The 18,257-nt window shown below is 41.0% G+C and overlaps 1 protein-coding gene across 2 annotated transcripts in view; it reads right to left on the reverse strand.

Annotated features, from left to right (window-relative positions):
- Positions 1–383: 383 nt before the first annotated feature.
- Positions 384–18,257, reverse strand: part of LOC141497142 (uncharacterized) — a 50,904-nt gene continuing 33,030 nt past the window's right edge. For both annotated transcript variants that reach the window (XM_074199785.1, XM_074199786.1), the window contains exons 3-5: positions 17,478–17,604; positions 17,048–17,143; positions 384–5,784 (exon numbers count right to left, since the gene is read on the reverse strand). In XM_074199785.1, coding sequence (XP_074055886.1) covers positions 4,784–5,784; positions 17,048–17,143; positions 17,478–17,604 — 1,224 coding nt within the window. In that variant the 3' untranslated portion in view covers positions 384–4,783. The remainder of the gene's footprint in view (positions 5,785–17,047; positions 17,144–17,477; positions 17,605–18,257) is intronic.

Genomic DNA, 18,257 nt, shown 5'->3' on the forward strand with positions numbered 1-18,257 from the left:
CTGTGACCCCCTCCCATAGGGGTCACCAAAACTGGGGGAGTCCCCCAGCCACCAAACATTAGCTCCTCCTCACTGCCAGCAGATTCTGCTTTATTCTTCAGGAAATCCTCAAAGTGCAAGGCCCTAACATTACCTTTGACATCCTCTGCCAGTGAGGGCGTGTGGTTTGTGTTTCCCTCCTTGCTGGAGGAAGGTTAACTAATGCTCTGGGCACAGCTGGCACCACAGTTCTAGCAGCAGCTTGTTACTTTTCCCATCTAGTCTGCTCCTGCCTCCATGAGATCTGCCTACATATGGGTGTGAATGATACCCACCAAGCCTTTGCCCCCCCCAATGCACTTGGAGTAGCTGTCCCCCCCCCCCCCCCAGGACATACCCTTGTCCTCTCATCACTTTAGCCTCACCCAGATCAGCAATCATCTGGGTAAGGCCCAATATTGGCTGATTCACATAAAAGATATGAATAGTAAGTAGGGAGCTAAAAAGGGTCATGGGGTGGTCATCAGGACAAGGTCTCACTATTAGGATAAAGCTTCTTCATCTGGTCTGTTGGCCTGCAAAGTATAAATTGCACTTTCATGCCATCTTCTGGAACATTTGCTGAAATTCAGCCCAAGTTTGCCATTAACCTGGTTCAGAGATTACCAGCATTGGACCACACTGCCCTATCCTACATCCACAACCCACTCCAGCCAGGAATGATTGCTTGGACTACTGTCTGTGTTCTTAGCCTGTCTGAGCCTTGGGTGCATTGTCCTGCCAGTGAGATTCCTTCCATCCCCAGATCCTCCAGTCACATTACACAACTAGGTAAGGGCTCTACAAGCTTCTACATAAACTCAAACCCCTGCTCCAGGAATTCAGCCTGTGTATGAGGGGTCATGATGTTATGGACCATCATCTGAGATGGGGGCAAGGGAACATATTCCTGTGCCCAAGAATATTGGGATTTAATCTTTTGGGTGATAAATTACCCTCTCATTGTCCTCATCAGAGTTACTCAAAATAACTGACTTGGACTGGAACTCTGCAGCAAGGATTGCTTTCCTTTCCTTCCTGGTCCACTCCCAGCTCATCTTTTTCCACTTCCCCAAATCTAGTTTGTTCCAAGGACTCTTCTGTATCTCCCAGAGGGCTGCCAAAAACCAGTCCATTGACCCAGTGGCCACCTAAGTGCTTCTCTGTGTTATCAGAGAGAGACCCCAGTACCCTCTCCAAGGAGATAGGGCTTCCAAACTCAGAGTCCCAATCTTGGAGTGGCACCCAGACTAACAAAATGGTAGCCACCAGGTGCCACATATTGATATCTGGCCATTTCCCTATTCCACTCTCAGTTTCCATAATGGCCTGAGCTGACCCATCCTGCCCACTATGCCAATTTTATGTCAGGAATTCTTTGCCTGGCAGCAGGTTCTGAGTCACAGAACAAAGAAAAATTAGGGAGCCAAAGGGGAAAAAGTCATCCCATTTGTTCGATATATAGTAGTTAGTGGCAGGGCATCTAAGAGATACAGGTCTAGGGTAACTGCATACAGATAGCCATCTATCTATCCATCCATCTATCTATCTATCTATCTATCTATCTATCTATCTATAAATAATTAGGTTTTAGGGTTACATAAGCATCCTAAGTATAAACAGGATATATGAGTAGCTACATCCAGACCCAAATAAGGATTTTGTATCTAGCTCACTATGACTAAAGGAATACAGCCACATTACACCTGGGTTAAAATCTGGGCTTTTATTTCTAACCAAATCTTGCCTCATGTGTTCTTCCTACAAAAAACAAAGTCCATCTCGTGTAACTTAAAGGAAGTTTATGTTTTATACTGTATAGTGAGCCATCTGACTGGATGTGAATGCCATGTATGGGTTTGGGTGTGAATTCCCTTAGCCTTGGTCTGTGGGAGGACTAGCGGATTTGAGAATATGTGGATTTGTGTGAAGACTCATTCCTCTCCTCGCTATATCTCCCTGCCACTATTGCTACAAAAATAAATGATATGAATATCTTCCCCTCAGCTCTCCAGCCTTTCTTTGGTCTGTTGGAATCCAGAAACCTGCTGTTAGGAGAAAAGCCTTGGCCATCCATGTGCTATCTCTGTGAAAGTTTAGTGTTTCATGCCTCTCTGTACTGCACTTGGGATGATAAAATCAATCTCACTATCCTGTGTCTGGTGAGAATGTAATATTATCAATTCCCAGACACTGAATTCAGGAGGGGAGGACTTTTTGTGGGTAGTGACTCTCCCTCCAATTGCTCCTCTACCAAACTAATACACACAATTTGTAAACAACAGACTAACAGCTTGATCTAGGGAAGATTGAGGATGGGGAGGCTCTGGAATGGAGCTATTGGGGAATGACAAAGGGAAGTCTGAGTCTGGGAGACAAAATCCACTCTGGGATTTGGTAGTTGAACTACTGAAAATAGTTGAGGCAGGGAAGCAGATTTGGATAAGAGGAGCAGATGGAGAGTCTGAGAGACAAGTCATTCTAACAAAGGTTCATGGCAGGGAGCTCAGGGACTCTAAATCGAGAGATGGGACTCAGGTGAACACTGAGCCTTGGAAAGGATAACTGGATCCTGAGGTCTAACTAGGAGCTAGCTAAAGGAGGACTCCAGGGACCCTGAGGTAGGTTTGGAAAATGAAGATAGAGTCATATGACTAGGATGTGATAGGGAAGAAGAGCCACAAGTTCAGATAAAGGGAGCCAGGAAAGAACTTTGATAACTGTAAAAACATAGGGTTCTTGAGGAGAGAAGGAAGGACTCTTGATCACCAAAGGAGCTGGGTCTGAAGGCAGGACAAATGAATGTCTAACCAAAAGGTGGGGACAAAGATAGGAAGGTTGAAATCAAGGCTCCTTGATTCCTATAGGCAAAATCTGAACTTTGGGAAAGTGACACAAAGGAACAACTGAGAATGGTGATCCAAGAAGTCTGGGAAGTGACTGGGAGTCTGGCAAAGAAATAGGGATGAGGCGGGGCGGCTAGGTGGCACAGTGGATAGAGCACTGGCCTTGGAGTCAGGAGTACCTGAGTTCAAATCCAGCCTCAGACACTTAATAATTGCCTAGCCATGTGGCCTTGGGCAAGCCACTTAATCCTTTTGCCTTGCAAAAAAAAAACCCTTAAAAAAAAAAAAGATAGGGATGAGGAGCTTTCTAGCTGGTAGACTGGAGAGAGGGCTTCTCCAGGCAGAGCTGGAGGACTCTCCCCATTAGGTCACATGAATTGAGTGGTTGGTTCTTGTCCTTCATTATTGAAGAATAAAATAACATCATATTTGAGACAAGTTACAGCGTGTCTGGCTCTGGCTGATCAGATCAATACAAGTTTCAGATGCTCACCACAAAGGTCAATAGTCCATGTGAATACGGGGAGATTACTCTAAACTTACATATGTCATGTTTGCTTTGAGCTACTTCAATTCTGCCTTGCTCATAGAATGCAGCACCCTCACTGAGCTTGTCATAAGTCAGATGAGTAGAATCTGACCCAATGGCAAGGACAGCCAGCAGAAGCCAGGAAACATTGGGGTCTCTGTCTCAGACCTACCTGGGATATACATGCACAGAGCTGGCTTCCAGGAGGCAGAGAGGTCTTAGTGTCAAAAGGAGAAAGGAAAATAATTTGAACTCCAGGGAAGGCTCCTACTTCCAGCCAGCCCCTCTGGGAGACTCTTCATAATCCGAGGAGCACCACCCTGTGCAGCCCTGAAGTCCCCAAGATCCTCCAACCACATCCACAGCCAGACTCAAGAACCCTGACTGCCTCTCCTCCCTGAGTCAGACCCTCCTTTACTTGGAATGATTATTCCACTGAAATGATGATTCCTTCTGCCTAAACTCCAGCCCAGGAAGTTAGGTGGCACAGTGGATAAAGCACTGATCTTTGAGTCAGAAGGACTGGAGTTCAAATCCAATTTCAGACACTTGATATTTATTTAGCTGTGTGACCTTAGGCCAGTCACTTAACCAGAAGCCATATCCAGTTGCCCTGATTCCTATCTGGCCACTGGCCCAAGAGAAGAAAGGAAGGCTGTTGACTCACAAAGCCCCACTCCCCCTACTCAAATCCAGGTCACATGCAGTCATGATATGACCCTCTGATATCATGGTCTTCTTTGAGAATGAAGGACAAACATCAAGCTCTACCCCCCAACTATAAGCTCCTCCCCAGGGCTCAAATTTCACCTTGGTCCCAGCCCACCAGTTTAGTCAACTCTCAGATCTCCCCCTCTCCAGGGCCTCTACCACCTTCCTCCTCAGATTCACCTCCTCCTCCTCCTGAGCAGAAAGACTGTCAAGCTAAAACTGCAGCACCAGCCTAACTGAAAGAAATGGAGCCTCTACTTTGAGGAACTGGCAGCAAATGGCTCTTGGGAAAACTGAAGGTCAGATACAACTTGTACATGTAAACCAGGTTGGAGTGTACTAAGTTGTTCCCAGTCAGATGTGCTGGACCTTCTACAAGCAGACCAGAGATTAAGGCAAAATACACAAGAAACTGGACATTGAGGTGATATGACAAGGAACTGTAAGAATAAGAATGAGAGCTATTTGGATTTGAATTGCTTTATCCTACTCTGAATGCAATCAGTCTAAAATGTCCCAAGTGACAGTTAGATGAAGTGCTTTTTCTATGTAAGAAAATTCAAAAATTCATTGAACAGAATTGATGTGATTTTGATCCAAAATTTCAATCTATCACATTGTTCTGATGCAGTAAGGGAAAACACCTCCAAGTAAAATGTCTTCCACATTGATTACATTCTTAAGATTTCTCTCCAGTGTGGCTTCTCTGATGTTCAGTAAGAAGGTATCTCCGTGTAAAAGCCTTTCCACAATGATTGCATTCATAAGGTTTCTTTCCAATGTGAATGCTCTGATGTTCAGTAAGACGAGACCTTCGAGAAAAAGCCTTTTCACATTGATTGCATTCATAAGGTTTCTCTCCAGTGTGGCTTCTCTGATGTGAAGTAAGAAGGTACCTCTGTGTAAAAGCCTTTCCACATTGATCACATTCATAAGGTTTCTCTCCAGTGTGGCTTCTCTGATGTGCAGTAAGACTAAATTTCCATGTAAAAACCTTACCACATTGATTACATTCATAAGGTTTCTCTCCAGTGTGGTTGTTCTGATGTGCAGTGAAATGGGCCTTCCGAGTAAATGTCTTTCCACATTGTTTGCATTCATAAGGTTTCTCTCCAATGTGGATGCTCTGATGTTCAGTAAGGTTGGATTTCTGTCTAAAAGTCTTTCCACAGTGAGTACATTCATAGGGTTTTTTCCCAGTGTGGATGCTGTGATGTTTAATAAGATTGGTCTTCTGTGTAAAAGCCTTTCCACATTGATTACATTCATAAGATTTCTCTCCAATATGGATTCTCTGATGTGCAGTAAGACTACCTTTCCATGTAAAAACCTTTCCACACTGATTACACTCATAAGGTTTCTCTCCAGTGTGGATTCTCTGATGTACAGTAAGACTACCCTTCAATGTAAAAACCTTTCCACACTGATTACATTCATAAGGTCTCTCTCCAGTGTGGATTCTCTGATGTGAAATAAGAAGGTACCTCTGAGAAAAAGTCTTTCCACATTCATTACATTCATAAGGCTTTTCTTTCTTTTGGGTTTTTTCAGGTGTAGCACAGAATTCTTTCCATGTAAAGTTGCAGGGATTCTCATTTATGACTCTTTGCTTGTGAGTTTCTTTCACAGAAAGGTGTAGCTTCTCAGTAGTCTCCTTCATTTCAAGTCTGATTCCGTCTTCTAAAAGAAACAAACAATAAAAGAAGCACTCATACACTATACACACACACACACACACACACACACGCATATATATACATTTATATCCCATTCCCACCACTGGTAGAACCTAAACGTATTTATTTTTTATTGCCCTAGATAAAGAAAAGTCTTCAAACTTTCATGGAAATAACTATACCAATTTGAATGCTTCTAGTTCAAATCCCGAGGATGATTTAATTTACAAAGAGCAGGACATGCAATCACATGGGACCCTCATAAAAAATGTATTCCTAAAGGGGGGCCAGCTCAGGCAGTGAATGCACAATGGCCTTCTGACTTGATCCAATTCCCAGCAGTTGTGACTAGTTCACAAGTATGGTGAATGGGCATGTTCAGGTCACACTATTTCACATATCTCCACTTTCAACCTTTGCATTTCCCTTTCACTGTCTGTATTTTCAATTCTTTCTTCATAGATACAATGACTTTTGGTACACAGATAATCATTTCAATTTATTTTGAATACAAATTATTTCATGATCCATGTTACCTGTAAGTACAATGTAATTTCCTAGTAATCACTTTCAATCTTACTTTTTTCTTTTGCGGCATCTGACGTCATATGCAGAATACCAACACTGGTTTTTTTTTGTATTTACCTGAAGCATAAGAGATTTGTTCTGACCCATTACTTTTATGGAATAGTCATTAATTCCTTCTTTTTAAAAAAAGATCTTTATATGGCACTGCTTCCTAAAATAAAATTAAAATCCTTCTAAAACACATGATTTAAAAAAGTATGTTTCCTATATCTGAAAATATGTGTCTCATGGAAGAATTCAAGTTAATCCTCCTTTTGTAAGGAAGGTGACAGCATGCTTCACAATTAGTCTTCTTGCCATTCTTCCCACTTAGAGGTTCACATATTCCCTGAAGGACTGGTCCAAAGGATATGAGCTAAAAATTTATCCATGGCAGCTTAAGCAGTAACTATTTGTCTAATTTGGTTGCAAATATATTTATCCTCTGAAACAAAAAGTATGTTTCAACCTTAATGGCTATGTTTCTATAATGATACAAAATTATCTTGAACAGCAATGCACTGCTTTTGAGAATTATATAATGATTATATCAGATTGTAGGGTGTGTTCAAGGAAGACTAATATCTTGGTATGAGGGTTATTGAGTACTTTTCAGGGCTGCTTTCCCCCTTTTATGTCCACCTGAGCCACCTCTCACCTGTGGCTCCAAGAAGCTATAGCATGTATAGTGGCCACTCCAGGAAACCATTTAGGCAGGCAGACTAAACCTGGTTGAGGGTAACTGAAGGAGTCTCAAACTCATTGGTGAGCAGTGGAAGGTGTCTACCCCAAGCATGTGAAGTCTTCCACTGGTGGAATAGGCAGAAGAGAACAATAGTTCCAATGGCCATGAAGGCAGCTGAAGCAGGTGCTTTGGAATGCTTAGAGGTTGGTTAGACATCGAAGACACCAAGGTCATCCACTGCATCTAGTCATCACCAGCTTTCTTCACTTTATCTTGCTATGCTGGATCAGGATGATGTAGGAAGAGAGACTGAGGCAGTTGACATTGTGCAGCTCTACCTCATTTAAATCCAGTTTACACATGCAATAAAACATATCACTAGTAACCATTCCTCAAAGTCCTATGGCGACAGCCTGGTGATGAAGCAGCAGGTGCAGATACACTGGGAGCTGTAGTCACATCCCGGCACTCAGGCGGCCCAGGTCATAGGGTCATTTCCCCAATGAAAGCAGAAATGAGTTTCAGCAGTCCCCTGAATGCTTGAGCAGTCCTAAGGATCATGCTGCTCACCTTCTGTTGTGAGGAAGGGGCTAGAAAAGGTGCCCTAAAAATTGTCTGGTTACACAACCCTGGATTGATTACTGTAGCAGGCAGGGAGCCCATTATGTGGTTGGGACACAAAAAAAAATCTAAAAGAAATTCATCAATAAAAATTCCACTCACCGCTGCTGCATGGAACTTGTGCACACTCATAGACAACACAAGGACCAATACACCTGAAAGATGAATAGTTCATAACTCAGCAGATATGGTATCCAAGTAGCAGCCCTGAGCAAAACAAGGCTGGCAAAGGAAGGGCAATTGACCAAAGTCAGAACTGGATACACATTTTTCTGAAGTGGCTGCAAGGAAGGGGAATGCCATGAAGCTGGGATAGATTTTGCAATCAAAACTAATCTAGTCAGCATTCTTGAATGTCTACCAAAAGAGTGAACATCGGGCTCATGACAATGAGATTGACACTGAAAACAACATGCCACCATCATGACAAAGTGATGAAATTTTTAAAAAATTTATGAATACCTGGAGACGCTTATCATCAATTTACCAAAAGAGGACAAGCTTATACTATTGGGTGATTTTAATGCTAGAGTAGGCTCAGATTACCAGACATGACAGGGAGTTCTTGGGAGGAATGGAGTGAAGACTTGCACATCTCATGACCTTCTCATCACAAACACTGTCTTTCATTTACCTAAATACAATAAAACTTCCTGGATGCACCCTTGCAGCCAACATTGATATCTATTAGACTATATGATTGTAAGGGGAAGAGACAGACAGGATGTGAGAATGACAAAGGCAATGTGTGGTACAGAGTGCTAACAGACTCATCCTCTCTAAGCTAAATATTCACATTCAACCAAAGTGACCTTCCCAAGGTAAAAGGAATACTAGAAGAATTAATGTCAAGACATTAGAGTGTCTCTCTGAGGGGGAACAGTTTGTTGCCAACTTGGAGGGAAAACAGAGCCAACACTCAGTTGGCCAATATGGAGCAAAAAAAGAGTGCGCAGATTTCAGAGATCTGGTACACAAGACTACATTTGCTCATTGAGGCCAGAGCATTCCCAAAATCCAAGATTGGTTGATGAAAATGATAGGGAAATACAGAAGCTGCTAAATGAAAAATGAGAACTCCATAGGGCTTACCAGAAAGATAGTACATCCATTTCTAAGAAGGCAACATTTCATTCCATCAAAGTAAAGTCCAAGTGAAGCTTAGAGAGATGCAGGACTCTTGGCTCAGTAAGAAGACAGATGAATTTCAGTTTTATGCAGACAGTAACAAATCAAAATGCTTTTAAGGTGCCCTGAAAGCTATTTATTGGCCAAAGACATATGGTGTACCTCAGGGACTTGGTCCAAGAGAGGTGGGTTGAACACTCCCATAGTGTTCTTAACAGATCATCATCAATTAATGCAGAAGCCACTGACTGTTTACCTCAAGTTGAAGTCAGTCAACCCCTAGCTGAAGTTCCAAATGAAGATGAGGTTTTTGAATGCCATTAGGCTCCTTTCAAGTGGCAAAGCACCTGATGCTGCTTCTATTCCAGCAGAGATCTACAAGGTGGGTGGGTGGGGTTTTTTCCAGGTTATATGGCATGAAGGTGTTATCCCCCAAGAATTCAAGGATGCCTCTCTTGTCCATCTCTAAAAACATAAAGAGAATAGACTGTCCTGTGACAATCATAGGGTATTTCTCTTTTAGTCATTTTTGAGAAGATTCACCAAAGTCCATCTCAATAGGTTGATCCTTCACCCAGATGATGGTCACATCCTTGAGAGCCAGTGTAATTTCAGAAAGCCTCCAGGAACAGTCAATATGGTGTTTGCTGTCCAACAGTTCCAGGCAAAATGCCAGGAACAGAACAGAGGTCTTTATACAACACTTGTAGAACTGATTAAGGTCTTTGATACTGTCAGTTTGAGGGCTTATGGAAAATTATGTCAAAATTTGGTTGTCCTGAAAAGTTCATCAGTATTGTACATCAATTCTATGACAACATGCTTGCCTGGGTTCTGGATAATGGACAATGTACTCGAGATTTACCACTCACCAATGGAGTGAAACAAGGATGTGTCCTTGTTCCCATGCTTTATAGGGTGATGTTTTCAGCCATGTTATCAAACACCTTTACTGAAGATAAACACGGCCTCAAGGTCAGCTATCATACTGATGCTAAATTCTTCAACTTGAAAAGACTAGAAGCCAAGACCAAAGTGGAGGGAGTGTTGGTGTATGATCTTCTGTTTACAGATTATTGTGCACTCAGTGCAATCCCTGAAGCTGAGAAGCAACAAAATAAGGATGATTCTCTGGTGCTTGTGCTAATTTTGTCTAACAGTTAACACCAAGAAAATTCTGGTGCTCCATCAACCAGGACCACAGCGTCCATATGCAGAATCATTGATTAAAGCAAATGGAGAAGGTTTGAGTACTGTGGACAAGTTCACTTACCTTGGCAGTGTCCTTTCCAAGGACAAACGTATTGCCAGAGCTAGCTGAGCATTTGAGAAGCTCCGAAAGAAAGTGTGGGAGAGAAGAGGTATTAGATAAATACCAAATGAAGACTCATGCTGACCTCATTACTATATGCCTGTGAAACCTGAACTGTCTACCAGCACCATATCAGTAAACTGAATTGCTTTCATTTAAATTGTCTTAGGGAAATTCTCAAGATCACCTGGAGGGAGAAAATACCAGACACCAAGGTCCTTTCTCTACCTAAAGTGCTTAGCATTCCAAAATTATTAAATAAAGTGCAACTATGATGGGCTGGGCATGTGGTTAGAATGTTAGAAGTATGCTAGCCAAACCCCCCCCCCATTTTATGGAGAACTCAAACAGGGCAAGCGCTCACAAGAGGCAATACTATGACAACCTGAAGATCTCATTGAAGGACTTTAAAATTGATTGTACAGCATGGGAGACACTGGCACAGGACTGTATAGCATGACGTGACCTCATCAGTGAAGATGCTGCACTCTACAAGGAAGACAGAATTGAAGCAGCTGGAAGGAAACATGACAAACATAGGTGGTAGAGCAAGCTAAGCTTGTACTGGTCTGATCAGCCACAGTTGGACACATTGTAATGTTTCAAACATAGTGAAGTCATTTTTGTCATTTTGGTCTTCTTTGATAAAGGACAAAACTTCCAGCCAAGATGACGGAGAGAAGATGGGCACTGTATTAAGGTGTTCCTGGTATCCTCTCAAAAATAACATGAAAGAAACTTCTTAACAGAAACTCAATAGACAAAACCCAAAAAAAGAAGGTAGGAGAAGAACAACTACCAAAAAGGTCTGTCTTAGGGAACCGTGGGTGAACAGGGGATGGAGACCAGAGGCAGCTGGGAGAAGCCAGAGAAGTGGCCTCAGCCACAGAGGCTTAACCAACTTTAGTGGAGTCTTTAGGCTGGGGGGGGGGGGTCTGCATGCCTGGAAATTGTCCAGCTAGGTGCAGGACTTGAGCTCCCCAGTTTTAAGGAAGCATTGTTCCAAGAACAAACAGTATTCCCCCCACCCCCTCAGGCTCAGATGGACTACAGAGACTGGCTTCCTCACCCAGGGCCCAGCCCATAGTTCAAGGTCAACTCAAAAACCCTGCGGCCCCTCCTCACTTCCTCCTCACCCCCTCCCCCCACTCCCTCCAGGATTGGGAGAGGGCTTCAATCACTCCAAAGAAAGCAACCAGCACTGCCTACTGGTGGGCCCTTGGAATTACTAAATCGAGTGAACAAAGCCTCTGAGAGCTACTAGAAAAATGAAGAAAAACCAGCGAAAAGGGGGACCCATAGAGAAATACTTAGAAGAACCAGATTCTGACCCAGAGAGATCTAGTACTTCTATATGAATTGGTTTCCAGCCCAGAAAGACTTCCTGTTAGAAATCAGGAAGGAATTTAAAAATCAATTGGAAAAGTTGGGAAAAGAAACTCAAGAGAAAATTAACATGTTGCAAGAGAAAATTAACATCTCGCAACAAGAAAACAAATCCTTGGAAAATACAATTGGACAAATACAAAAAGAAAATAATTTTCTCAAAACCATACTTGGGCAAATGGAAAATTCCTTCAAAAATAGAATTGACCAATTTGAAAAGGAATTGCAAAAGGTAAACGAAGAAAATTCTTCTCTAAAAAAAAAAATGGAACCTGTGGAAACTAATGACTTCATGAGACAACAAGATTCTGTTAAATAAAAGCAAAAGACTGAAAAAAAATGGAAGAAAATGTAAAATACCTCATCAGCAAAACCAATGATGTCGAAAAATGATTGAGAAGGGACAACCTAAGAATTATGGGGCTTCCTAAAAACACTGAAGAGAAAAAAGGTCTGGACTTAATATTACAGGATTTAGTGATGGAAAACTACCCTGATATCAGGGAACCAGAGGGCAAAATAGTTATTGAAAGAATACATTAATCCATTCCAGAAAGAGATCCTAAATTGAAAACACCAAGGTATGTTGTGCCAAATTCCAGAACTATCAGATAAAAGAGAAAATCCTGCAAGCAGGCAGAAAGAAACAATTTAAATACCAAGGAGTCACAGTAAGGATTATGCAGGACCTGGCTGCATCAACATTAAGGGATGGAAGGGCCTGAAGTGAGATATTCTGAAGAGCAAGGGAGCTAGGAATGCAGCCAAGAATCCACTATCCAGCAAAGCTGAACATTCTCTTCTGGGGGAAAGACAGACATTTAACGAAAAGGGAGACTTCCAACATTTCCTGAAGAAAAGACCAGAGCTAAATAGAAAATTTGGACATCAAACAAGAAGCTCAAGAGATGCAAGAAAAAAAAGAGCAAAGGAAAAAACTCTACTCTCCAATAAGATGAAACTGGCTATATCCCTAGCTGGGAGAAAGACTCCAATAAAGGTCAAGAATCAGTGATTCTATCAACCTGACTGTTTTTGATCAAGTACAGCACAATTTTTTACATTCTCAACAATTTGCAAACTTCCAGGAAGGCTTGATATTCATGTGGAAATGGTCAAAGGCATGGAAAGGCCCTTATCATTGAACCAGAAGACTTCTCTCATTCCTAGTTGACTTTGTAATCACATCTCATTTAACCTGTACTCAACCAGACCAAGATAATACTTGAGTTTGAATTCTTGCAGCAGTAATGGAAGGCTAATGGAAAATCAAGGTCCCTAGGCATGCATAGTAGAAAGTATCATGAAAACCTCATGTCCCATCACAACCGTTCCATGAAAACAGACTCTAAAAATGCTACATTGAAATGCTGAGTCATTTTCTAATTTGAACTTAGTTTCTATTTATGTTACTCTTCTTCTGTCAGATTCTCAAAGGAAATAGCTGGCATCCTAAGTTACTCATTCAGTAGAATTCCAGTGAAAAGGTAGTCAATTTTTCCATAGAAAACAAAATTGTAACTGAAGAAATTCTAGCCTTTCAAAGGTTGTTTTGTATCTAAATAGTATTAAAAAGAAAAAAATTACCAAATTTGTAATAGTAATTAGCAATTCATTTTCACTTGTTTGAGAGTCTAAAAATAAGATGAATTTCCATTCCTGAGAGGGAGTTTGTCAAATTCAATATCCACTTTCTACCTCATAGATGTATGAGCATTTTAGCCATATTCTCTTCAAAAATCTGAATGCTACTATGGATAGGATTAGTTTATATATATATATATATATATATATATATATATATATATATATATATACACACACACACACACACACACACACACACATTATTAAAAAAACAAAATAACAACATTTGCAATGGACCTGCAAATAAATCATTTAAAAAGTAATTAGCAATTCATTTTGACTGATTTGTGAAGTTAAAAAAATCCATCCCACAGTAGGAGACTATGTCGTTAGGCAAATCAGAGGACTCCTGTTTGCCTCAGTTTTTTGTAAAATGGGCATAATAATAACACCAAACTTCTAGAGTTCTTATGAAGTTAAAGTGAGATAATACTTAAACAGTACAGGACACATAGTAGGTGCTATATAAATGCTAGCTATTACTTCTCTTTGATTTTGACTTTTTAATTCCCAGTGTTGTTCTCCTTCTTAAACCATTTTCACTCCTTGCATTCCTTTATTTCCCTATTGCCCTAAATTAATTTTCCATTTTAAAATAGTCTCTTTTCCAAGGATTAACTCTTGTTAGTAAACTGGATTCTGAACTCTGTGACAGCAGACTGTCTTTTGTCTTTCTTTGTAAACTCGTGGCTTAGCTTTGCTTCTTAGCCTTTTTATCAAAGAAGACCAAAATAACATCACTATGTTTGAGACAAATGACAGTGAGTCAAACTGTGGCTGATCAGCCCAATATGAGCTCAAAATGCTCTACCCCAGGTTGGATACACATAATCCATATTAACACCTGGGGTGCTTACTCTAAACTTACATATGTCATGTTTTCCTGGAAGTGGCAATATCATTGTCATTAGCCTGTAGTTCACTCCTTTTGGTAGGTATCCAAGAATGTTGACCAGATTAATTTTTATTGCAAAACCTTCCCCAGCTGCATGGTGTTCCCCTGAACTTCAGTAAGCTGGCTTCATTTGCCAGCCTTGTTTCACTCAGGACTGCTATTTGGATATGATACCTACTGAATTCTCTTGCAGGAGCTACTTGTCTTTCATGTGTATTTGATCTTTTATTGTCTGTGAGTTTGAAAACATTCCATGAACCAATGGTGAGTGTGATCTTTTTTGAAGAAGTTCTGGTAGATTTTTTTTTTCTTGATTCCACTGAGGGAGCCTTGCTTGCTCTGGTCATCAGATCAGGTTAGGTAAGCAGAAGATTTTTAGGGAACTGTTTCTAGCCCCTTCCTCCCATCAGGAGGTGAGCAATGGTATCCTTAAAAGGACTGTTCAATCATCCAAGGGGCTGCCGAATTTCACTGCTGCTTTCAATGGAGAAATGACCCTATGTCCCGGGTCACCTCTATACAAGTCCTAGTGTAGCTGCACCTGCTACTTTGTCACCTCCTATAATCACAGGACTTTGAGGAATGGTAAAATGGTATGGGTGATGTTTTGATGTGTGCATAAATTGGATCTAAGTGAGGTAGAGTTGCACCAATTCATCGATCTCACTCTCTCTTTCAAAGTTATCTTGATCCAGCAGCAAGACAACTGGTGATGGCTGTAGATGCATATATGACCTTGACATTTTTGGTGTCTAACCAAGCTCTAAGCACTCCCATTGTACCTGCTGCAGCTGCCTTCTTAGCCATTGAAACAAAGTGTTCTCATCTACCTATTCCACCAGTAGAAGACTTCACATACTTGGGATAGATACCCCACACATCTCACCTATGAATTTGAGACTCCCTTTCCATTCTAAAATGGTCTCTTTCCCAAGGATCAACTCTTGTTAGTAAACTGGATTCTGAACTCTGTGACAGCAGACTGTCTTTTGTCTTTCTTTGTAACCTTGTGGCTTAGCTTTGGTTCTTAGCCTTTTCATCAAAAAAGACCAAAATAACATCACTACACCTAGTTTAGTCTGCCTGCCAAAATGTGTTCCTGGGTGTGACCACTGTGCATGCTATAGCTTCTTAGAGTCACAGTGGAACTAGGTGGTACAGTGGCTAGAGCACCAAGCCTAGAGTCAGGAAGATTCTTCATTCTGAATTCAAATCTGGCTCACTAGTGTGACACTAGGCAAGTTATTTAACCTTTATTTTGGGGGGGCATAGGGTGTACTCAAGGAAGATGAGTTCTCTTATGAGGGCTGCTGAGCTCTATTCAAGGATATTTTCCACCTTTTATGTCCACATGAGCCACCTAACTCTCATGGCTTAGCCAAGTGTCTAAAGCATCAGGTACAACACAACAGCTTTTCCAAATCTTTATATTTATCAAGAACTATCTTATCCTCATCTCAAATGAATCAGATTTCTTCTCCTTCTTGATCTCCATATCAGATGAAAAGATTATTCTTCTTTTTGTTAAAGAAAATTCCTTTACATTTGCAAGTAATCTCATTCTAGCCCATCAACTGGTGTGTGTGTGTGTGTGTGTGTGTGTGTGTGTGTGTGTGTGTGTAAAACATTTTTCTGGATACATATTTCTAATTATCAGTTCTTTGTATGTAGCTAGCACCTTTTTTATTTGCTCTTTATATTTAATTTGGGTCTTTATAAGAGTCAAAGAAAAAGGAGACTCCCTGAAAACTGTCTCCCCATTTCATTGCTTGACTGAAACACATCCCGTGAAAATTAGCAATATTCTTAAAATTGTCAAAATTCAATGACTATCACTTAATTCCAATCCATTTTGACTTCTCTTCAAGCATTGACACAGCCAATCTCTCCCTTGTCTTGATATTCCTTTTTCTATTTATTCTTTCCTGGTACTATCTCTACCATATTCAAAAGGAAACTCATTCTTTCCCCCCAAGCCTCCCATCTTCTTTTAATCATAATGCTATTATCTAGTTGTCCAGACAAATGGAATGCCATGTACTATTCATCAACTCACACATGTTCCTACTCCTGACCCACATATTCAGTCTGTTGCAACATCCTATTGATTCTGCCTCTCTAACATTTATCACATAATTTCTCTCTCAATACTATTCCTTTCTTGGTTCAATTCCTAGCCTCCTTGCAGCTGAGATACTGTAAGAGCTTGCTGGTTGTTTCAGTTGTTCCCAATCTAATTATTCCTCTGCCCAGTTGTCAATTTCTTCCTCCTAAAGCTCTCACCTGATCATGTCACCATCTACTCTCCAGCCTCCATTGGTTGCCCAGCAAAAGAGCAAATGTACAATGCTATATAGGGTGTTTAAAACATTTCATCATGGCCCCCTTCATATATTCTATAATCCAGTGGAATGGACCTCCTTTATGTTCTGGGAACAGGATGTTCCACCTCTGGATTCCATGGACTTCTCTTGTCATTCCTGTTGCCTAAACTACTCTGTCTTCCCTGATGCCCCAGCCTACTTAAATTTAAGGTCTTCCCTAATTTATCTTGTCCATTTTGGACAAGTTGTGGATGCCTTCTCTGTCCCACCAGACCATGAACTCCATGGGAACAGAAATAACTATGCACCTTTTTATGTAATTGTTGCTTTGCAGGGTGTGGAATTTAGTTGTTTGTTGAATTGAAGGTCTAAGAAAAAGCACATATAGAATAACCTAGCCTCCTTTTACATTTTCAGAAGAATTCCCTGCCTTATTGAGTCATTTCACTCAATGTCTTCTTTTGGAATCACAGATTGATTTCTGGGAATGAGAGGCCATGGAGTCCAATTCCTTCATTTTATAGATGGAGAAATTGAGGCTCAGTGGTTTAGTGACTGACCCAGGAAGGCACTGCTAAGAAATAACTGAAAAAGAATTCTAAGACAGGTCTTCATGCCCCCAAATATAGCACTTGCTTCACTATAATACATAGAAGACTCTCGTAAACACAACTTTTATATACCTGCTTTCACCTGACTCACCTGGACAGCAGCTCCTCAGGCTTTCTTGTTTTGATATCCATAGAGCTTCCCTTTGCTCAGAATAAGAAATCACATCTTGTCTGGGAACTGGAAGTCCTGGGTAGGAAAATCAGTTAGGAATGAAGATGAAAGGAAATTTGAATTTTAGTTAGGGCTTGTAATGCAACTAATACAAAATAGGATGTGGTGTTTTGAAAAATGGACAAATCCTTTGCCCTTGCCCCATCCTGTCACCCATTTTAGTAGAAACTCAAGCCCCAGAATCAGGAATGTTGAAAAACCATCCTGTGGGGGAAACCCTGTTGCATGGACACTGGTAACTTGAACTTTTCTCTCTGTAAATTGATCAATGCTCCAAAGCCTTCACAGAAGGGAATGAAGATATTCCCATTGATTGCAGACTCAGTGTTATCAGGTGAAGTGTCCTTACCCAGAGAGAGCAGATTCTGGACATTCTCCAGCATGACTTCCTTGTATAACTGCTTCTGATGATGGTCTAAGAGGTTCCACTCCTCCTGGGTGAAGTCCACAGCCACATCCTTGAATGTCACCAACTCCTAGACCATCAAAAGTCATCAGATGTTGAATGGCCAGATTCTTCATAATTAGAGTCCCCCCCTCATTAATTTTAGGAGAATTGAAGCATAGAAAAGACATTTCTCCAGAGGTCATATATCCTGTATGAGAGTCCGAGTCAGCTCTAGAACCCACAGTCATTAAGAGACTGATGGAATTTTGAGAAAAGTATTTTATGTGATCAGTTGGAATAAAGCTGAGAAATGCCTTACAAATCTATTTCACCCTGTGGAATTATGGAGAAAGTCTGTGCTCTTCTGTTAGATGGTAAGTTGATTGGTAAAGGAAAAAGAGAAAGAGTGATGTGAAATTTCTTCCTTAACAGATGTGATAGGAGATGACAATATTAGTCAGAAATTTTCAGGTTCTCTAGATTTCCTCCATAAACTGAAAAAAAATCTTCACAAAATGAATGTACAGCAGCGAAAGTAAAGGGTTAAAGTTCTAGGACTATAACTTGAGAGAACTTAGAGAAAACAGTAGGGGCTGGAGGTTTGGCCTAAATGAAGTATAAACACCCCATTGAATCAATAAAGAAAAAGTCTTAAGGGGAGGCTAGGTGGCACAGTGGATAGAGCACCGGCCCTGGAGTCAGGAGAATCTGAGTTCAAATCCAGCCTCAGACACTTAATAA

Source organism: Macrotis lagotis, chromosome X, assembly GCF_037893015.1.
Source record: "Macrotis lagotis isolate mMagLag1 chromosome X, bilby.v1.9.chrom.fasta, whole genome shotgun sequence".
Lineage (NCBI taxonomy): Eukaryota > Metazoa > Chordata > Mammalia > Peramelemorphia > Peramelidae > Macrotis > Macrotis lagotis.